The 20,883-nt window shown below is 62.9% G+C and overlaps 1 protein-coding gene across 1 annotated transcript in view; it reads left to right on the forward strand.

The window, feature by feature from the left end:
• Positions 1 to 20,883, forward strand: part of CELSR1 (cadherin EGF LAG seven-pass G-type receptor 1) — a 116,909-nt gene that overhangs the window by 87,457 nt on the left and 8,569 nt on the right. Inside the window, exons 6-24 of the mRNA XM_031938540.1 lie at positions 1,997 to 2,154; positions 3,334 to 3,497; positions 4,385 to 4,510; positions 5,574 to 5,740; positions 7,622 to 7,807; positions 7,985 to 8,098; positions 9,233 to 9,407; positions 9,857 to 9,998; positions 10,340 to 10,460; positions 10,956 to 11,139; positions 11,680 to 11,781; positions 12,383 to 12,477; positions 13,185 to 13,394; positions 13,620 to 13,803; positions 14,209 to 14,352; positions 14,890 to 15,091; positions 15,317 to 15,484; positions 16,723 to 16,814; positions 18,989 to 19,614. Of these exons, the coding sequence (XP_031794400.1) occupies positions 1,997 to 2,154; positions 3,334 to 3,497; positions 4,385 to 4,510; positions 5,574 to 5,740; positions 7,622 to 7,807; positions 7,985 to 8,098; positions 9,233 to 9,407; positions 9,857 to 9,998; positions 10,340 to 10,460; positions 10,956 to 11,139; positions 11,680 to 11,781; positions 12,383 to 12,477; positions 13,185 to 13,394; positions 13,620 to 13,803; positions 14,209 to 14,352; positions 14,890 to 15,091; positions 15,317 to 15,484; positions 16,723 to 16,814; positions 18,989 to 19,614 (3,360 nt within the window). The remainder of the gene's footprint in view (positions 1 to 1,996; positions 2,155 to 3,333; positions 3,498 to 4,384; positions 4,511 to 5,573; positions 5,741 to 7,621; positions 7,808 to 7,984; positions 8,099 to 9,232; positions 9,408 to 9,856; positions 9,999 to 10,339; positions 10,461 to 10,955; positions 11,140 to 11,679; positions 11,782 to 12,382; positions 12,478 to 13,184; positions 13,395 to 13,619; positions 13,804 to 14,208; positions 14,353 to 14,889; positions 15,092 to 15,316; positions 15,485 to 16,722; positions 16,815 to 18,988; positions 19,615 to 20,883) is intronic.

Below are 20,883 nucleotides of genomic sequence, written 5' to 3' on the forward strand. Positions count from 1 at the left end.
GTCTGCTGGCTAATGGTGGGCTTGGGGAGCCTGGAGCCGCCTCTGCTCACGACGGGCACAGCTAGTGCTCGGGGGGCACCGCCTGCACTCCTGCTGGGCACACCTAGCGCTCAGGGGGCACCGCCTCAGAAACGGGGCGGGAGGGGCGAGGGGCCGGGGGCAGCCTGTGGGCTGCAGCCAGGCCCGGCAGGGCAGAATGGCCCCACCTTTGGTCCCACTGCCACCTTCCATCCTTGCCAGCCTGGGGCCTCGGGCAGATGCCCGCAAGCATTGATGGTGGGCACTGCTGTGGGCCAGGCTCCTGCCGGTGAGCAGATTCACTTCCTTGGCCCTTGCTTTGCCATTGAGAAAATGGGGTTCCCGCTTGCCAGAGCGGCCTGAGGCTCGAGGCTATGAGAATCAAGTGGTGAAGCTTTGTCTGTTATGGAACCTGCCAGAGCCACAGGGGTGGAGGGGTGGGGGTTGTAAGTGTGGGGAAACTGAGGCAGAGGTGATGAGGGACAGGGAGCAGGTGCTCCACCTTCCTCCTTACAGAATTTCTACCTTCTCAAACCCCAGCTTCTGACACCCAGAAGCAGAAGCGGCCGTAGGGCTGCCGGGGTCAGCCAGGTTACTCCGCAAAGGAGGACGTGTGAGGGGCTGGGGGCCGCCTGAGGCTCAGCTGGCACAGAAGCTGCGAAGCCACTGGAAGAAACTGGGAGGCAGCAGGACCTTGGGGTCAAACTGCCCCTGACAGTGATTCACTGTGTGATTTCTAACAAGTAGCATCCTCTCCCTGGGCCTCAGTTTCCCCCTTTGTTAAATGGGGATATTCCCATCTGCCTCACAGGGGAAAAATCCTGGAGGTGCTTTAGAAATGGGGGCCAGTCTCCCGTGCAGCAAAATAATTGTCTAAACAGCAGGCACATGTTGGATATATCACATGTTTCTACCTCGTTTAACATGTATTGGACTACTTGCCATCTAGGGGACAGGGTGAGGGAAGGGAAGGGCGGGGGCAAAACTGGAGCAGAGATGTTGCCAGGCTTAATGTGGAAGGTCATCCCTGCATATGTTTGGGAAATAAAAAGCTTTAATAAAAAAAAATAAAAGGATGATTTAAAAAAAAGAAACAGGGGCCATTGCCACCCACCGTCCTCAGCCAGACTTATCAGCTTTCCTCTGAACTAACGTTGAGTGATCTCAGTGGGGCCCACACTGGGCTCGGCAATCCTTCTGCACCTCTCTGCACCACTCGCTCGCTTTCTCTCTGCAACAGCTCTTCCAGACCCTTTTACCTCTCCTCAGACCTTCCATGGATCTCTATTCTAGGCTCCTTCTCAGCCCTGACATCCCCTGTCTTAAGCCCCTTCCCAGCCCTGACATCCCTTGTCCTAAGCTCCTTCCCAGCCCTGGCATCCCCTGTCCTAAGCCTCCTCCCAGTTCTGCCATTCCCTGTTTTCAGGCCCCTCCTGACTCTTTCCCTTTTTTTTTTTAATAATAGCTTTTAATTTCCAAAATATATGCCGTTTTCAGCATTCCCTCATGCAGTCTTGTGTTCCAGAATTTCCTCCCTCCTTCCCGTGCCCCGAACAACAAGCAGTCCAATATAGGTTAAACGTGTGCAATTCTTCCATGCATATTTCCACAATTATCATGTTGCACGAGAAAATTCAGATCAAAAGGAAAAGGAAGAAGAACCACGAGAGAGGAAAAACAAGCAAACACCAAAAAAGGCGAACGCACCGTGCTGTGATCCGCCCTTGGCGCCCATAGTCCCTCTGGCTGCCGTCGGGCCTCTCCATCCCGAGCCTCCGGGAACTGCCCGAGTCACCTCCTGCTGGAAAGAGCCCGACCGTTGCCTCTGCAGTCATGGTTTCCTCTAGAGCAGTAACGCCCCCCGCGCCACTTCTCGCTGTGGCCCCCACTTCCCGGTCCTCGCCCCCGCCTTTCTGCGATGCTCACTGCCCGCCCCTTATTTACGTCTCTGGGGCCTCTGGCCCGGCTCTCCCCGCAGCCCCACATCGGCCGGCTGGGAATCCCGCACGGACCCTCGGGGGAGAAGGTGGCCGTGGTGGCCGTGGACGAGTGTGACACGGCCGTGGCCGTGCGCTTCAGCGGCCTCCTGGCCAACTACAGCTGCGCCGCCCAGGGCACCCAGACCGGGTCCAAGAAGTAAGTCTCCCCCGGGCCCCTGTGCTGGGGGGGCTGGATGGGGATGTTGGCAAGGGGCGCTGGGACTCCTGGGCCTGCCACGATTTCTCCTGCCCTGGAACAGCCCATTATTCTCGGCCCTCGCTGTTAGGAGCATCAGTAACCGCCAGAGTTAGAATAGCGTCCAGCCCAGCATCCTTAGCCGTCCCGACCGCTCACATTTCCGAAGGAAGGAGGGGCATGGAGGCTGCATCTGGAGGTCCCGGAGACCTTGGCACGTCCTGGACACTCTGGGCCTCAGTTTCCCCCTCTGGAAGATGAGGAGACCGGACTCCGTGTCCCCTCTGCTACTGAAGTCCAGAGCAGCCAGGACTGGCCGAGGGGCTTCCTCCCCACTGGCCGGAGCGCTCAGGCCGCGGCGGTCCTGACCTCCCTCCATGGGAGCCTCCTGGTGGGCAGGGGCACCTGGCAGACGGCGCCCACCCACCTCCGTAGGCCAGGGCTTCCTCCTGCCTCGGCTGCTGCCCCTCCAGTGCCCGAGCCCCTGGGGGACCTAGACCGAGACTCCAACTGGGCAGTTTGGGGGCCATGGAGCGGGGCTGTGAAGGCAGGACCCGGCAGAGCAGGCCAGTTTTCAGCACCCCGGGGGCTTAGGGCTCATGGCCCTCTGCTGGACCCTAAAATAAAGTGCCTGGGGGTCCGTCCCACCTCTACCTCTGAAGCCCACGGCACTCAAAGCCCAGGGAGGGCACGAGTCCGCGGGTTACAAATCAGAGTGCAATTAAACACTGGCTCAGCTCATCCGAGACCCGGCCTGTGCCAAACAACTCCCGAGACCCAGAGATAGAAAGTGCAGCAGTGCCCGCCCTCGAGGGGCTCGTCGTGCACCCCACCGGCCGGGGACGCCCAGATTCGGGAAGGAGGCTGCCCCAGGGCCGGCTGACACTATTGCGCCTGGGGGGTGCCGAGGAGACAGAGACAAGGGAAAATGAGGTTTCAGGAGCGACAGCCTGGAGGTGATGATGAGCTGTGGAAGAAGAGACAGGGCAGTTTGGAACACAGGTCACATGACAAAGGAAACAGCCCTGGAAAGAGAGAGCCAAATTAGGGGTGTCTTACGGGCCCATCTTCTCCTACAGAAAATGGGGAGCCATGGAAAGTGTCAGGGGGAGGGTTGTGCAAAGGCTCGCTTTCGTTTAGGTCCTTGGACCTGACGGGCCCCCTCCTCCTCGGGGGCGTCCCCAACCTGCCCGAGGACTTCCCGGTGCACAACAGGCAGTTCATCGGCTGTATGAGGAACCTCTCCATCGACAACCAGGCCATCGACATGGAGAGCTTCATTGCCAACAATGGCACCAGAGCAGGTACGTGCGGTCTCAGGGTTGGCGGAGGGGGTTCCAGGGCGCAGGAGGCCCAGCTAAAAATGGGCATGCGGCTACAGCCAGGGTGCACCGGGGCAGCTGCCCTCCAGCGTGGCAGTCTTCTCTGAATGAGCTGGGCCAGCACGGCCAAATCCCACGGCTCACCATGCCTCAGTTTCCCCATCTGTAAGATGAAGGCAGGACTCGGTGGCCCCTGAGGCCTGGAGTTGGAGTATAAAGAGCTGGGTATTTGTCAGCCCTGAGGTTTCCTCGTCATGTGACTGTGTACCTCACTGGCCGTGGCTGAGCCTCCATCTACTCATCTGTAAGACGGGCTCCTTACTACTTGCCTGCATATAGCAAGGGAAGCACTTCTTAAATCACAAAGTGCCAAGGAAAGGTGATTATTAATCACCTGAGAGGATTTTTCATGGGATGTCACCCGTGGCGAGGGTGAAGCTCCTCAGCCCGTGCAGGTCAGCTGGTCAGCGGGAGGGCCGTCCCCTCGAAGGGAGCGATGTGCCGGGCACCCAGGCAGGAGGGGCAGAGGCAGGGCCCACGCCCAGGACCTCCTGGCTCCGAGGTGCAGCCCCCCCACCCCCTGCTCTGCACTGCCCCCCCCCACTCCCGGGGAACCCAAAGGCCCGGGGCCGGGCAGGGAAGCCGCCACCCATGCTCCTGGAGCGCCCCAGGTGTGGCTCTGCCAGGCCCGGCTCTCCGGTCTCAGGTCCAAGATGTGCCAGGACCTGGGAAGGTGCCCCTGGAGACCGAGCTCAGAGCCGCAGCCGCCGGGGCCCCTTCTGCTCCCGGGGTCACCAAGCACGAGAACACGGGGAGGGCGGAGGGGGCGTCCTCGCGGCGCTGAGGGGAGGCTGTGCCGTCCTTGGCAGGCTGCGCCGCGCAGGAGAACCACTGTCAGAGGATCTGGTGTCAGAACGGGGGCACGTGTGTGAACAAGTGGAACACGTACATCTGCGACTGCCCGCTGCGGTACGGGGGCAAGAACTGTGAGCAGGGTAAGGGCCGGGCCCGGGCCGGGGGGGTTCTGAGGATGTCAGGGCTGGGGGGGCTTAGAACAGGAGCACAGGGGATGTCCCGGGTGCCCTGGACCGAGGCCCTCATTCAGTCCAATCCCTGCGTCTGAGAGAGGAGGTGAATGAGACCCAGCCCGCCGGGGTCACGCCCTGTATTGGGGCCAGATGAGTGGGCCCCGCCTTCCGGAGTCTGCCCCCTGCTCCTCTGGCTTGGCCCCAAGGCCTTGGTCATCACGGGCAGCTTTGAAAAGGACAACAGAGTAAACTTCACTCCCGACGAGACACCCCCCCACCGTGCCCTGGGGAGCTCGTGTGGGCAGAGGTGCTCCGGTGAGGGGTCCCTGGTGGGGGGGTCCCGGTGGGGAGTGTCAGCGTGTCCCCCAGCAGCCGGTACCGGCTGCCTCTGCTGGTGTCAGACAAGGGCAGCGCGGGGCAGGGGAAGCTGCTGGGGACCCGGGCTCTGGGTGCCTGAGGGAACCCCCGCCTGCCGCAGCCCCACGAGATGGGATGCTATTGCCTCTGTTTCTCAGAAGGCCGGCAAGTGTCCGAGGCTGCCCCCCCAGGCTCTGCCCACACTCACCCATTTTCCCCTCCGCTCTCCCCGCTGCGCTGAGGCCGGGCCGGGACCCTTGATTTCCCCCACCGTGCCAGTCATGTAACAGGCTCTGGGTCTCCTGCCCTCACCTCCCTGACCCCTGGCCTGTACCCTGGGGGCTCCTTCCTGTGCCGGGGTCCCTTTCCAAACAGTGAGGAGGAGGAGGAGAGTGCAGGGCACGACTAGCCCCTCCCAGTGTGTCTTAGAGCCGCTGATAATGGGTGTCCCTGCTGCGGGCTCCCTCCCCTGTGGGCTGTCGGCACCCTGAGGGCAGGCGGCCATCTCTTCACCTCCAGGCCCTGGTCCCGTTCCTGGTTTTTTAGCTGTGTGACTCGGCCGGGCTCCAGCCCTCTCTGGGCCTGAGGTGGCCGGCACCTTCTGGGTGCGGCCTTCCCGTCCCCCCCAACCCTGTGCCCCTGGGTGACCCCCTTGTCTCTGCCCCGTTCGCAGCCATGCCCCACCCCCAGCGCTTCAGTGGCGAGAGCCTCGTGTTCTGGGGGGACCTGGACATCACCATCTCGGTGCCCTGGTACTTGGGCCTCATGTTCCGGACCCGCAAAGGGAGCGGGACGCTCCTGGAGGCCAGCGCGGGGCCGTCATCGAAAATCAGCCTCCAGGTAAGAGGGGCACTGCCGGAGCCCCCGTGGCAGCCGGGAGCGAGCCTCGGGGCCATCGGTCCCCACTCAGGCCCTGGGCCCCCCTGTCCCGCGGCCAAAGGCTCGCTGGGGGCTGCTGGGAGCCACGGGGCCCCCGGGCTGTAGGGGAGCCGTCCCCCGTCCCAGGGAGAGAATGAGCTGGAGCAGGGAGCAGCGGCGGGCGCCTGATGCCAAAAAGAGAGGGGGGGCCATCCCGGGCTCGGGGAGGGGGCCGTCCGGGCTTGTGGAAAAGCGGGCCCATTCCTGCCCGCTGGAGAAGCGCTCCCATTTCCTGAACAGCCTGAGCGCAGGCGGAAGTCGCCTCCACCCTCAGCCGGGGAGGAAAACAGACGCGGGTCAAAAAGACAGGCGCCGGACAATTAAATGAGGGCCAGGCCCGCAGCCGGCTGCCCCGGCCTCCCTCGCCCAAAAGCGGAATGCACAAAACAGGGGGGTTAGGATGTCCCAAGCCCTGGAGCCTCGGAGCCAGGAAGGCCTGGCCCCCAGGCCCGGCTCCCAGCTCCCAGCCTGGCCCCCAGGCCCAGCCCCCAGCCCCCAAGCCCAGCTCTTAGGCCAGATTCTCAGGCCCAGCTCCCGGCCCCCAGGCCCAGCTCCCAGCCTGGCCCCCAGGCCCGGCTCCCAGCTCCCAGCCTGGCCCCCAGGCCCAGCCCCCAGCCCCCAAGCCCAGCTCTTAGGCCAGATTCTCAGGCCCAGCTCCCGGCCCCCGGCCCAGCTCCCAGCCTGGCCCCCAGGCCCGGCTCCCAGCTCCCAGCCTGGCCCCCAGGCCCAAGCTCTTAGGCCAGATTCTCAGGCCCAGCTCCCGGCCCCCAGGCCCAGCTCCCAGCCTGGCCCCCAGGCCCAGCTCCCAGCTCCCAGCCTGGCCCCCAAGCCCAGCTCTTAGGCCAGATTCTCAGGCCCAGCTCCCGGCCCCCAGGCCCAGCTCCCAGCCTGGCCCCCAGGCCCAGCTCCCAGCTCCCAGCCTGGCCCCCAAGCCCAGCTCTTAGGCCAGATTCTCAGGCCCAGCTCCCGGCCCCCAGGCCCAGCTCCCAGCCTGGCCCCCAGGCCCAGCTCCCAGCTCCCAGCCTGGCCCAAGCCCAGCTCTTAGGCCAGATTCTCAGGCCCAGCTCCCGGCCCCCAGGCCCAGCTCCCAGCCTGGCCCCCAGGCCCAGCTCCCAGCTCCCAGCCTGGCCCCCAAGCCCAGCTCTTAGGCCAGATTCTCAGGCCCAGCTCCCAGGCCCGGCTCCCAGGCCCAGCCCCCTGCCCAGCTCTGACTTAGGCGCACTGACTGTCAGAGAGTGAGAGCCTCTCACTGAGTGGCCTCCCTGCATCATGTGACTTGTCTTTGCATCCTCCCTCTGAGGCCGTGGGTCCTGCCTTGGGGGGGAGAGGGGGGGAAGAGACAGGTCATGGGCACAGCGGGCTTGGCTTTGGGTGAAGTTCTGGCCGGCCTCCCAGTGGGGGAGGCCCCCTCCATCCGGGCCCGCTGCAGCCCCCAGCCCCCTTTCCCCCGGGCCTGGGGACAAAGCCCTCTGTAAGCCCGAGTGCTCCAGGTCTGATGAGCCAGAACACTCCCCATTGTGCTTCTGGTAGCCCTGCCAAGGATGGCACCTGCGCCCGGGAAGGGCCACCTTCCCACCTTGGTCCCAGCTGTTCTGTGAGGTCAGAAGCACAAATAACCTCATCCCCACTTTGCAGTCAGGGAAACTGAGGCTCGGAGGAGGGGGTGGCTTGCGCACGGTCCCACGGGCAGGACAGGCAGAGCTAGCGCCTCTGAGCCACGAGCGTGGGGCTGGGCCGCAGGAGAGGGGCCCTGGAGCGTCCTTCCCACGGCCAGGAGCGAGCCTCCCGCTGCCTCCCCAACAGATCCTGAACAGCCACGTCGACTTCGCCGTGTTCCACGGCCCCTCGGAGGTGGCCTCCATGAGGCTGGGCAGGTCCCGGGTGAGCGACGGCAGATGGCACCACCTGCTCATCGAGCTGAGGAGCGCCAAGGATGGCAAGGACATCAAGTACCTGGCCGTGATGACCCTGGACTACGGGCTGGATCAGGTGCCTTCTGTGGGGCCGGGGCCGGGTCCCAGAGCCTCCGGGCCCCTGCGGGCCGAGTTTCCGGTGTCCCTGGAGCCGAGGCTCTAAGCAGGAGTTCTTGGGGCCTCAGTGTAGCAGAGGGAGGCTCCCCTCGAGGCGCCTCTGACTCCAACCCCACCGGGGGTTCCTTCCCGACAGAACACGGTGCAAATAGGCAACCAGCTCCCCGGCTTAAAGATGAGGAGCCTGCTGGTGGGCGGCCTCTCGGAAGACCAGGTCACGGTTCGGCAAGGCTTCTCCGGCTGCATGCAGGTACGTGTGCCCGGTGCCAGCCAGCTCCGTGCCCACCCACGCAGCCTGTAGCCCCCCGTCCCTCCGGCTCCCACGAGACCCCATGTCACGCGCTTTGTCAGCCTTAGGTAGATGCCAGCTAGCATTTACCTGCTATGTTATATGTTGTTATTATTATTATTATTATTATTATTATTATTAAGATTTCATTCCTCTCAGAAACAAAGAGTAAAAAACAAAGCAGAAAAGAGATAAATGACCTAATAAGTAAAGGATTTGCCCAAACTGACAGTTAGCCGGTGTTCCCGCACCTCTGCTGGGAAGGAGGGAGGTCTAGCCTCCCCCGGCCCGATCCCGGCCTCCCCCGGCCTCCCCTAGCCCGATCCCGGCCTTATATTGTTCGGGGGTGCTCGCTGCTTTCACTCTGCGTCAGTTCACAGAAGTCTTCCCATACTCTCTTCAGTCCTTCAAAGCCGTCATTTCCCCCAGAGCCAGAATGACTGGTAAATGGTGGAAGATGTGGGGGGCCCGGTGGCCTTAGCTTTAGGGAGCCCTGTCTCTGCCCCACACTGGCTGGCTTCGGGCCCAGGAGCCGATATCTGCACAGGGGAGAGCTTCCTGACCTGTGCTAAAATAAGGGGTGTCTGCCTGGTACCCTCAGTAACTTGGCTGAACCCCAGCTCTCCTGAGCAGCCGTGGGGACCCCCGGCACTTTGGTCCCTTTGTGGTGGTCTCTGATCTGAGCCCTTCCTTCACCCAAAACCCAAATCCCTCCCTCAGTTGTGCCAAGGACTTTTCCTTGCAAGTTCCCTGGGGACAGGAAAGGCCCATTTTACAGAGGAAAAAACTGAAGTCCAGAGCAGGGAAGGCACCAAGGACTGACCTCCATCTCTCATATGGGGGAGCGTTGCACCTCGAGCCGAGTCCTTCTGGTCCCATGTCCAGGCCATCCTAGCTCTCCGTCTGCCTTTAGCGTTGGCTCCATCCAAGACCTCTGAGGCCCCGGCTGAGGCCTCCTGAGGCACAGACCTCTCCGAGCCTCGGCTCAGGGCCTCCCGGGCAGCCCAGCCTGTCCCATCCCCGGACCTGTGATCCCAGGCTTCGGGGCAGGCCAGCCCCCCCGTCGTGCAACTGAGCCGGGTCTTCTCACCACAGGGGGTGAGGATGGGGGAGACATCGACCAATATCGTGACCCTGAACATGAAGGAGGCCCTTAAGGTCAGGGTGAAGGACGGGTGTGCCCTGGACAATCCGTGCGCCTCCAGCCCGTGCCCCGAGCACAGCCACTGCACCGACGACTGGGACAGCTACTCGTGCACCTGTGACCCAGGTGAGAGCGGCGGGCCCGGGAGGAGAGCAGGACCGCACCGGGGCCTCCCTCGGCAGCCCGTATCCTGCTCCCTCCCCAAGGGCCCAGTCCCGGGGCACCAGGTGGGAGAGCGTGGGGGTCTGTGTGTGTGAAAGCAGCGTGCAGGTGTGTGCATTGTGGGTCTGTGAGCAGGTGAGGGCGTGAGTGCAGGGGACGAGTCTGAATGTGGACAGGTGAGTGTGTGAGTGAGTGTATATGCAGGGATGTGAGTGTGCTGTGTGTGTAAGGGCACCTATGTGTGGGTATGAGGTATGAGTGTAAGTGTGTCCCCTGCCCTTCCAGAGCCCCCCACAATACTTGGGGGCCGCCACGGCCCTGAGGAAGAGCGCAGGGGGTCTCCAAGGTTTCCTTCTCGGGTGCCGGGCCCTGCATCGGTCGGAGGCTGATGCATTCCCTTCCCGCTCTCCTAGGGTACTTTGGGAGAGACTGCGTGGACGTGTGCAACCTGAACCCCTGCGAGCACGTTTCTACTTGTGTCCGAAAACCCAGCTCCGCCCAGGGCTACGCGTGCGAATGTGGGCAGAGCTACTACGGACAGTACTGTGAAAACAAGTGAGGGCGCTTCTTAACTGCCGGGGAGCGGGGCTGCAGCCAGATGGGCTTCCTGCTTGACCCAGCAGGAAACTGGTCCCAGAACGGGGAAGGAACTTAGAACAGGGAAGGTCAGGCTGGGGGGGGCCTGAGATAAGGAAGGTCCCCTGGCAGTCCCTCCTTTTCATCCAGGAGCCCGACTGGCCTTGGGTAATGACCTGGGCTGCCCGGTAACATCCATACCTCCTGGTTCCGTGCCATTCTCCGTTGAGGAGGCGCCCCGGCTCCTGCTAGCTGGGCAGAGGGTTGCTGGGGGCCTCTGCCGGCCAGAGCCTCAGTCCACGCCCTTTGCCTCCAAACAGAATCCACCTCCCGTGTCCCAAGGGCTGGTGGGGAAACCCCGTGTGTGGCCCCTGTCACTGTGAGGTCAGTAAAGGCTTTGACCCCGACTGCAACAAGACCAACGGAGAGTGCCAGTGCAAGGTAAGTGGTGGCTCCCGCAGCCGGCTGCGCCCCAGAGGTTGCACCGCTCCCCCCCCCCAGCCCCCGGCAGCAGGAAGAGAAGCTGCGTCCGAGCCAAGGCCAGGCCAGGCAGCTGCGGCTAGAGGGGGAGGCCCCGGACGTCGGGGATGGGAGCTGTGGCTTGGGTCAGGAAGCCCGAGGAGCCACTGACAGCTTCTGAGGACAGGAGGGCCCGGCCTGGGCGGGAAAGCTGCAGAGCAGGAGACAGAGGCAGGGAAGATACAAAGTCTCAGTGTTGTTTAAACATATTTCCCAAGAAGACTGGGAGCTCCTGGGGGACTGAACCTGGCTGTGGGCTTGTCCTGAGAAGAGCATTTCTGCACACAGTAGGGGCTCAACAAATGTTGGCTGAGTTGAACTATACTATATATATATATATATATATTGCCCCTATCCCCCCCCGGTGTTGTTGTGGTGGGGGTCCGTGTGTTTACCCCCCCCGCACCACTCCTCCAGGAGAACTACTACAAGCCCCAGCACCAGGAGGCGTGCTACCCGTGCGACTGCTTCCCCTACGGCTCCCACACGCGCACCTGTGACATGGAGACGGGCCAATGCGCCTGCAAATCGGGGGTGATCGGGCGCCAGTGTAACCGCTGCGACAACCCCTTTGCCGAAGTGACCACCCAGGGCTGTGAAGGTGGGTGCCGCCCCCCGGGGGCTCTGGCAGGGCAGCTGGCTGCAGCCGGAGGGGGCCCCGAGATCGGCCAGCCGAGCTGCGCCCCCCACTAACCCAGCTTAGGGTTTGCTTCATCAGCATCATCAGCTTACCGACTCTCAGATCTTAGACGTTTAGGCAGCTGTCCTTGTTACACAGAGGGGGAAACTGAGGCCGGGGGGAGGAAGGGATGTGCCGAAGGTCTCCTGCCTCCCCATCCAGCCTCCTTCCCCCTCTCCCTCCCCTTCCTCGCTCCCTCTGCCTGGGGGACACGTTGGGCCCTGGGGGCGGGAGGTTTAGAAAACGGCCCCCCCGGTGCAGCCACCGAGGTCCAGTGTGGCAGGGACCCGGCCTTGGGCAGCGAGGCCTGAGCTGGAGGCCGTGAGGGCCATCCACCCCGTCTCCCTCTCTGGCGATGGGGATGCCCAGGCCCACTCTGAGGCGGTTCTCGGAGCCCTCGCCTGGCCCCGGAGCAACGCTTCTCCCTAACGTCCAGCCTCTCGTTTTTTCTGGTGGCTGCAGTGATCTACAGCGGCTGTCCCCGGGCGTTTGAGGCTGGCATCTGGTGGCCGCAGACCAAGTTTGGGCAGCCGGCGGCCGTGCCCTGCCCTAAGGGATCCGTGGGTAAGCATGAACGTGGACTGGTCCCAGCCTGTGTGGTTAGTGTGGCAACGGAGCAAGGCAGCCGGCGGGCGGGGAACTGCACCCCCACACATGAGGGGGCTAATGAGGGGGGCTGGGGGTTGTGCCCCCACTCATGAGGCGGGGCAGGGGCGGTCCCTGGGGAATCCTGGGTCAGGGAGACGCCGAGGGCTTAGTGGGGGTCCTTTGGGCCTGCATCTCCCAGGGCTGTTCTGCGAGCAAGGGGCCCGAGTCCTAGAGAGCCCTGGGGATGGGCCAGCGGCAGACTGTGGCCCCAAGCTCCATGGGCCCTGCCCATCCCCCCAAATACCTCCATCTGCCTGGTGACCCCTCGGGCCACACAGCACTTGCTCTTCCATTTCCCACCCATGCTTTTGCTCAGGCCGTCCCCTTGCCCAGGATGCTCCCCCAGCTCTCTCTAAGACTGCCCTGTGGGCCATGCCCTGGTCCCCCAGGGGTGAGGGTCTTTATTCTGCCTCATCTCCGGCGTGTTTCTGGTGCGTCCTCCGTCCCGGCTGAGCCTGTGCCAGGCACGCTGGGTCGGTCGCGGGGCTCTCACCCGCTGCTCTGCCTCGGTCCCCAGGGAACGCCATCCGCCACTGCAGCAGTGAGAAGGGCTGGCTCCCCCCGGAGCTCTTCAACTGCACCACGTCCTCCTTCCTGGGCCTGAGGACCATGGTACGAGACCAGCTTCCTTCCCTCTCATTGGGGAGGGACAACAACACCCTTGGGGGGCCCTCTGAGCCAGGCTGGTGAAGGGCAGATGCCATCCCCCCTCCAGCTGTGGACGCTGGGACTTCTCCCCGCGGGCCCTTCCTGCCAGCGGCTCGGCTCCCGGGGTCCCCATGGCTGGGCGAGCTTGGGGGAGGTCGTGCTCTGACAAGGCCATGCGGTGGCATCCAAGGGGAGTGCCAGTGTGGGGTGGGCACCGATGCCAGTGCGGGGTGGGCACTGATGCCAGTGCGGGGTGGGCATCGATGCCCTTGGTTCCCCACATCTGTGAAGGGCCCCACAGTCAGCTGGGGTTTACTCAGGGCTCCTGCATGGTTTGGGCAATGTCTGTGGAGTGGGATGAGCTGCGTCCCTGTCAGTTCTGGAGGCTGAGCCCTGGCAGGGCCCCCACCTCCTCCACAGGTGGTGAGTGCCCTCCGTGCTGCCAGGGCCCACTCTGGGGAAGGAAGGATTACCAAGGGGAGGGCTCTGTGCCCGACCCGTATTTGGTCCGAAGCAGGCGCTCCATACATGGGATGGAGGAACTGACTGGAACCTAGTGGGAGAGCCCCCGGGACCCCCTGGGGGCACCTTTTATGTGCTCATGTTCACAGCCAGGATTGTAGATGGGCAGCGCCGGCTCTGGGAAGCTGAGCTTTCCTCTTGTGTTTCAGAACGAGAAGCTCCGTCGCAACGAGACCAGGATGGACGGGGACAAGTCGATCCGGCTGATGCATGTGCTGGAGAACGTGACCAGGTCCGCCGGTGTCCTGTACGGGAACGACGTGCGCACCGCGTACCACACGATGCTCCACGTGCTGCAGTACGAGAGCCGGCAGCAGGGCTTCGACCTGGCGGCCACCAGAGACGCGGAGTTCCATGAGGTGAGGGACGGCGGGGCTGAGAAGTGGGGGCTGGGGGGACTGGGGGACCCGGGGGGGCAGAGAAGTGGGGGCACGGCGCCTCCCCAGGATCAGGGCTGGCGGGCTGGGCGGGTGTTGCTCGCTCACAGGCCTCCTGGACCTCGGAGTAGGGGGATAACCCCAGCAGAGCAGACAAGGGCACGGGGCCGGGCACCACTCACCTGGCCGTGTCTCCCCTCCCCCCAGAACCTCCTCCGAGCCGGCAGCGCCCTTCTGGACCCCCGCCACAAGGACTCCTGGGAGCAGATCCAGCGGGCCGAGGCGGGCACGGCGCGCCTGCTCCAGCACTTTGAGGACTACTTCTCCAACCTGGGGAGGAACATGCGGAGAACCTACATGAAGCCCTTTGTCATCATCACGGCCAACATGAGTAAGCCCTGAATGCCCCCGCGGGGCCCAGGGACAGCCTGGGGGCCTCTAATCCTGCCGCAACTGCCAGCTCCTGCTCCCTGGGGCCGAGGGGTATACGTGGGGCCCCCCTAGTCCTGCTGGCTGCTCCCTGGGGCTGAGGGACGCACACAGAGTCTTGTGTTTAGTCCTAAATTCCCCAGGCTGGCCCAGCACCAGCAGGCCAGGGAAGCCTTGGGGAGTCCCCCTCGGGCTGTGGGGTGGGGGCTCCCTGTCCCGCACCTCCCCTGGGATTAGCCCCACTGGGAGCCAGACTGGGCCCCCACAGCCCTGCCGCCCTGGGGGCTCTATGGACACAGGGGTGCCCCATCCCAGAGCCCCATTCCACCCCACAGCCCGCCCCCTGACTGAGGCCCTTCTCTCGCAGTCCTGGCCGCCGACATCTTCGCCAAGTCCAACTTCTCGGGCGCCAGGGTGCCGCGCTTCGATGAGATTTACGAGGATTACCCCAAGGACCTGGAGTCGTCTGTCCTCTTCCCTGCCCACTTGTTCGAGCCCTCAGACAGGAGAGGTAGGCCCGGCCTCCCGGAGGCAGCTCTTGGCCCCCCGTCAGGGGCGCCAGGCCGGGGTCTCGGAGCTCTTCCTGTCGCCAAGCCCCTTGGTCTCTTCAGTGCCTCCAGTGCACCTCCAACAGGACCCCGGCATGCGGGAAGAGGGAGAAACCCCTCAGCCGGGGTCCTCGGGACTGGGCCAGGAAGCCAGACGTTAGCAGACATGTTTGGGGGCACACTCTGGGGGGGCCTGTGGGGGCCAGCAGCCACCCCCAGGGCAGGTTTCTCTGTAGGTTGGTCCCCTGGCCCAGCCATCCCCCAGCTTCTCTCTGCTGTCTGCCCTGCTGTCCCCCCCCAGCCTCTCCCTGCTGCCCCCTGCTCCGGCCCCCCCACCTCTCCCTGCTGCCCCCCGCTCCGGCCCCCCCACCTCTCCCTGCTGCCCCCCGCTCCGGCCCCCCCACCTCTCCCTGCTGCCCCCCGCTCCAGCCTCCCCAGCCCTCCCACCTGGGCCCACCCTCTGGCCCAGCCCTTCTGACACTCGGGCACCAACCCTGCAGATGCGGCCACGGCAAGACCCTCTAAGCACAGGGTGACCCCCAGAGCGGAGCCGGGTGACCTGGCCCCCGGGGACTCCCTGGCGAAGAGGAGGAAGCGGCAGCCGGACGAGTGGAGCCAGCACGCGGTGGCCCTGGTCCTCATCTCCCGCTCGCTGGGCCAGCTGCTGCCCGAGCAGTACGACCCCGACCGGAGGAGCCTGCGGTGAGGGCCTGGGCGGCCCGGGGGCCTTCCCTCCCCAGGGCCCTGCAGCCAGGAGGGTGGGGGAGCCAGGGCAGGGCAGGGGGCTGGGGGTGGGGGGCCGGGGGCAGCAGGACAGGGGCAGTGGGACAGGGGGACAGGGGAGGGGAGGGGGGGGACAGGGGCAGCAGGACCCACCTGGCAGGCTCACCCTTGCAGCCTCCGTGATAGCGGCCCCCCCCCTTCCAGGCTGCCCCATCGGCCGGTCATCAACACGCCCATCGTCAGCACCCTGCTCCACAGTGAGGGGGGCCAGGCCCCCAGCCCCCTGGCGCGTCCCCTGCTGGTGCAACACACCCTGCTGGAGACAGAGGAGAGAAGCAAGCCAGTCTGCGTGTTCTGGAACCATTCCCTTGGGTCTGTGCTGGGCTGGGCTGCTGAGCCCTGGGGCCTGGAGCTGGGAGAAGCGGCAGGGGGGGGGGGGGAAGGGGGGGGCGCTCTGGGGCTTACCTTGGTGCCCGGCGCACAGTAGGTGCTAAATACATGTTTGCTGACCGAGGTAACATGAATGAGGTCACTGGGGGACGCCGGCCTCCGAGGACGGGAAGGCGAGTCCGGCCCCAGAGGGCCGAGGGCACTGCCAGCCCCCCTGAGGGCAGGCCCGGGGGCACATGGGCCTCCCCACTTACCCTCGTTCCCGGGGCTGGAGGCTGCGCAAGGCCGTTTCCCCCCAAAACAAAGGCGGCTATAAAAGGTTCTGACCGTTTCCCTGGCAGAAGCGACTTTCTGGCTTCCCCCGGCCGCGGCTCTTTGTTTCCCCAGAGAAGCAGCGATTAGTCATTGCTTTTAATGGCCCCCGCCGGGCCTCCGCAAAGCACCTTTCATCCAGGCACCTTCAGAAAGGGGAGACAGGTCCCCATTAACTTTCACAGCCCATTTAATGGATGAGTAAACTGAGGGGGGAGGGGGGAGAGCCGCTTTCCCAGAGCTGAGCAGACTGTGGGCTCTTCCCTGGCTTTCAGGGCTTTGAGGTCCCACTTTCCGGGACTTGTCTCCGAGGGGCCCATAAAAGGCTCGGGGATCCTTGCATGAAAGGCGCCTCCTAACAAATGGCGCTCCCCACACCAGTGCTTTGTTGTCCCTTCTCAGCCACCCTCCCCCGGCTCTGAAAAAGCAGCCCCGGCCCCTCGCTTCTCCTCCCCAAGGGGTGTAAGTTGGGCTCGGCTCCCCGAGGCCCCTCCGCCCACAGGCAGCCCAGCGGTCCTCCTTCCCAGAGTCCTGGTTTGCAGCCCCCCAGGACAGGGATGGACAGCAGGCTGGGGGGGCACCAGCCCCAGGTGGGCCTCTGGAGCCCACGCCCCACATTGGCTGCCACAGGAGCTCGGGGCCTGTGCCCGAGCCTGGCTGCCCCCAGACAGAGAGCGGGCCGTCACCCAGAGTCCTGGCCGGGCCCCAAAGAGAAAGCCGTGGGGGAGTGTCCCCGGTGCCCCTCGCTGGGACAGAGCCCCTCCCCGGGCCCCACCAGGGGTCGTCACACCTGGGGAGAGGCGGCCGCAGGGCTGGTTCCGGTCTCCCCAACAGGAGCAGGGTGGGGGCCCCGGGGCGGCAAGGGGAGGGACCCGCCGGCCACCGTCCCAACAGTCTCTCTGCCGCAGGAGCCGCAGCGCCGGGGGCTGGTCGGCCAAAGGGTGCGAGCTGGTCTCCCGAAACAGCAGCCACATCACCTGCTCGCCCAGCCAGCCTGGCGGTGATGGACACTCCAAGGAGGGTGGAGGGCCGGGGGGGGAGGGCGGGTGTGGGGGGGTTGCCCCGGAGGGTTTTGGGGGTTTTGGGGGAAGGGCGTTCGGGGGCCCCGGGAGGGCCGGGGGCCCGGGGGGGTGGCGGCCCGAAACCGGGGTGGGGGCGGGAGGGAGGAAATGCTTTGAAAGTTTTCCCTTGCGGCCTGGGCCCCTTGTTTTTGGTTTTCCGCGAGAAAAGGGGGGGGGGACCGTGGGCCCGGTTGAGATGGGGAAGTGTGGGGGTTTGGGGCGGGTGGGATAAAGGGTGGGTGGCCCCGGCAAAAATGGTTTAAGTTTCCCGGTTGGTGGCTGGGAAAGGGGGTGAGGGGGGTGGTGGGAAGTGGAGCGGGAAGGGGAAGCGGGTTTGTGGGGCCCCTTGGGGGAAATTTTTGCGGGTTCCCTGGTAAAGTTTAGCGTTGGCGGCCCAGAAGGGGTTTTCGTGGGGAAAACGGAAATCCGGGTTCCAGTGCCCCTCCGCCGGCTGGTCGCCCTCTTAAAATGGGGGTAATTTAAAATCTTGGTTGTTTTTAATTAAATTTTTGGGGTGAATAATTAATAATTTCTTATTTTTTTTTTTTGTTTTTTTTGTTGAATTTTTGTTTTTTTTGGGTTTCTATTTTTGGTTTGGTTTAGTATTCCCCGTGGTTTTTTTTGTGGCCATGCCCCAAGTGTGGGGGGTTTGGGGTTTGTTTTGGTGGGGCGGGTTTGGATGGCGGTTTTTGGGGCCCGTTGGTTTGCCGGGGACGGAATGCTTTTTTCCCCTTTCCCATGGTTTTGGAGGGATTGACCAGAAGGGAACCTAAACCCCGGCCCCCAAAACGGGGCTGGCCGAAGGGGACGGCTTCAAGGGTGGGTGGGCCCCCCTGAGGGATCCCCAGAAAGCTTTTTTGGGGGTTGGAATCCGGTGGTGGATGGGGTAAACCCAATTTAGTGGTTATGTTTGTGTGGGGTGGCCCAAATGGGAAAGTAATGAGCCGGCTGGGGGGAGGGGCCCTAAATGTTTTTCCCGGGTTTAAAGGGGGGGGGGAAGGGGGAAAGGGGGGGGGGACCCGTTTTGAAGGGGGTCAAGGAGATGGTGATGGGGAGGCGGGGAAGGCCTTGGGTGGGTGGGAAGGCCCAATGGTGAAGGTAGGGTGTTTTTGCCCTTTGACAGATGAAAAATGAGGTGGGGTGAAAGTGGGAGATGGTTGTTGACCCAATTTATTTTGATGTTTTTTTTATTTTTTTTTGGAACTTGGTCCGGGGTCTGATTTAGTTTATACCCCTAGGGAATGGAGGGATGTTAAAGAATAGGTGTGGGATATAGGGGTTAGGGGAGGGGGAGAGGGTTGTTTTGGGTTTTTTGCCCCCCTTTTTTTTGTTTGGGTTTTTGGTCCCCTTGGTTGTTTTTTTGATTTTTTTGGGGAAAAGGTTTTCCCTTTTCTGGGATTTGGCCTTGGGTTTGGGCCCGGCGTGGGTGGGACCGAGGGAGACATGGAGTGTGTTTTTCCCGCCTGTAGCCAGTTGCCCTAGGAAGTTTTGCCCGGGTGCCCCAAGTGAAGGGTTTGGTTTAGAAGGAAAGTTCCAAAAAGTTAATTTTTTTGAAACCAATAAATGATTCCCAGAGTTCCAAATAAAGGGGTATTGTGTTGAGGTTGGTTTGAATCGGGTTCCTAAGGTGATGTTTCCCTGTATTTAATTGTTTTTTTAAAATCAAATAAAAAATAAAAGGGAGTCCGACCGGGGTTCCGAGACCAGAAAGGTGGTAAGGCCCCCTTTGGGTTGTAGAAGGGGGAGGGGTTCAAGGTTTCTGTCCCAGTGCAGCATTGCATGTGTATGGGCATTTTCCCCGGGGTTTTGTTGGGTGGTAGGTGGGGGATGGAGGGGTTTTCCTTTTTAATTTTTGGTTTTTTGTTACTGATTTCCCGAGGGAGAGAGTTGGATTTTTTGGGAAGGTTTTTGGTTGTTTGTATGTGGGACCGGGGAGGGAGTTTTGAGTTTGAGAAGGGGTTGGGGTGGGTTTGGGTTTGCGTTTGTGGCTAGTTTTTTGGGAAGGTTGGGGGGGGAGGGAAAAAAGGACCCCTGAGGTGGGGAGGGTTTGAAGGAGGGGGGGAGGCCCCCTAGGGCGAATCCCCCTAAGGCCCAATTTATACCGGCCATGTAGGTGGCCCCTTTCAGGCTGTGACCGGGTGTACGGGCGGTTTCCCCCGGGGGTCCCCAGGGCTCCCCCCCCGGTCCACTACCCCTCACCGGGTGCGCCCCCCCTCCCCCCCACCGGGCTGCCTGCCCCCCCGGCTGCCCCCCCGTTGGCCCCCACCGGGCTGCGCTGCCCCCCACCGGCTGGGCCCCCCCCACCGGGCTGCCGCTGCCCCCCCCCACCGGGCTGCCGCTGCCCCCCCCACCGGGCTGCCGCTGCCCCCCCTCACCGGGCTGCCACTATCCCCCCCCCTCACCAGGCTGCCACCATCCCCTACCTCACCGGGTTGCCACTGTCCCCCCCCCACCGGGCTGCCGCTGCCCCCCCTCACCGGGCTGCCGCTGTCCCCCCAGTTCACATGCACGGTGATCGCCATCCTCCTCCACTACTTCTACCTGAGCACATTTGCCTGGCTTTTTGTGGAAGGGCTGCACGTCTACCGCATGCTGACCGAGGTCAGGAACATCGACTCCGGACACATGAGGTTCTACTACGTCCTGGGCTGGGGCATCCCGGCCGTCGTCACAGGTCAGCGCCACGGAGCCCTCCCTCCCACTTGGGGGCTAGCAGCAGGTCTGCTTCCGGCCTCCCGGGTCTCCAGGACCAGGGGTCCCAACCAAGCTTTCCTGTTGGGGTTTCCCCCGTGAAATTCTGGGGGACAAGTTTAAAAGCCCATTCTTTTTGTTTTGTGGAGTTTCCCGTTTTGGGTTTTTGTTTTTGGAAGGGTGCTTGGGCCCGGCCCCGGGGGAATGATTTTGGGTTGAATTTATTGGTTTGGGATGGTTGGCCCTGTGGAGGGCCGGCCCGTTCGTTGGCCAATGGTTTAACCCGTGGGGGGGGGAGGAGGAAGGGCCCCGGGTGCGGGATTGGTCCCCGGGGAAAGGGTGGGGGTACCCCACTATGTGGTTGGGCCCTGGGTTCCCTTGGCCCTTTTGTAGTTTTTTTGCCCAGGGATTCCCAACCGATTTCCCCGTGTTTTTCATTAGCCAAACATTTTTTGTTGGCAGGCGTTTTGCGGCGGGGTTATTATGACGGGGGGATAGAGGAGGGTGGGCCAGAAGGTTGGGGGGGGGAATTTTCCCTAAGTTTCCCCACCTGGGGGGGAAAGGGCAAAATCAAATGAGGGGGGGGGGTTTTTAAAAGGGGGGTGGGGGGGGGAATTATTCCCGGAGGGTGAAAGGGTTGGGTGGTTTTTGGGGCGTGGGGTGGGGACAGGGGTTTGGGGGGGGGAGAAATGGGAAAGTTAGGGATTTGCAGGAAAAAGTTTGTTTGGAAAAGGGGCCCGGGTTTGGGAAAGGGCTTTAAGGCAAGTTTGTGTTTGCGATAGCGAGTGTTTGGGTGAGGGTAAAGGAGTGATGGTTCCATTTTTTTTGCGGTTTAGTGTTGAGGTGGCCCCCCGGGGCTGGAGGGGGTTTGGATTGCCCCGGGAGAAAGGGGTGTGGTGAAGGTTTGGGGAGATTAAAGTCCCGAGGTAAAAAAGTGAGCTTTCCCTAGGTTGGGGGTCCCATGGGGGGGTTGACTTTTTTCCTTTAGGCTTTAAAAGTTTTCCGTGAGCAATAGGGGTTTCCCCAAGGGGTAGGTTGAACGGGAAGTTGGGATTTCTAGGAGTGGTGGGGTTTTTTGGAGGGTTGGCGTTTGTTCCAGGTGTATTGGGGGGGTTGGTGATATTGTTGGAGGGAGGTAGGGCCCCGGGATTAAAGTGGGAAATTTGCCGGGAGGTTTTGGGTGGGGCGGCGGGTTGCCCGGGGTGGTTGGATTAAGAATTTGGGATTTGAGTTTCGTGTTGTGACCTGGAAAATAGGGTTTTTGGAGAGCTTGGCGGAGCGGGCCTTTTGGTTGTAAGGTGGGTTTTTTTCCCCCTT

Source organism: Sarcophilus harrisii, chromosome 5 (genome assembly GCF_902635505.1).
Source record: "Sarcophilus harrisii chromosome 5, mSarHar1.11, whole genome shotgun sequence".
In the NCBI taxonomy this organism is placed as follows: Eukaryota; Metazoa; Chordata; class Mammalia; order Dasyuromorphia; family Dasyuridae; genus Sarcophilus; species Sarcophilus harrisii.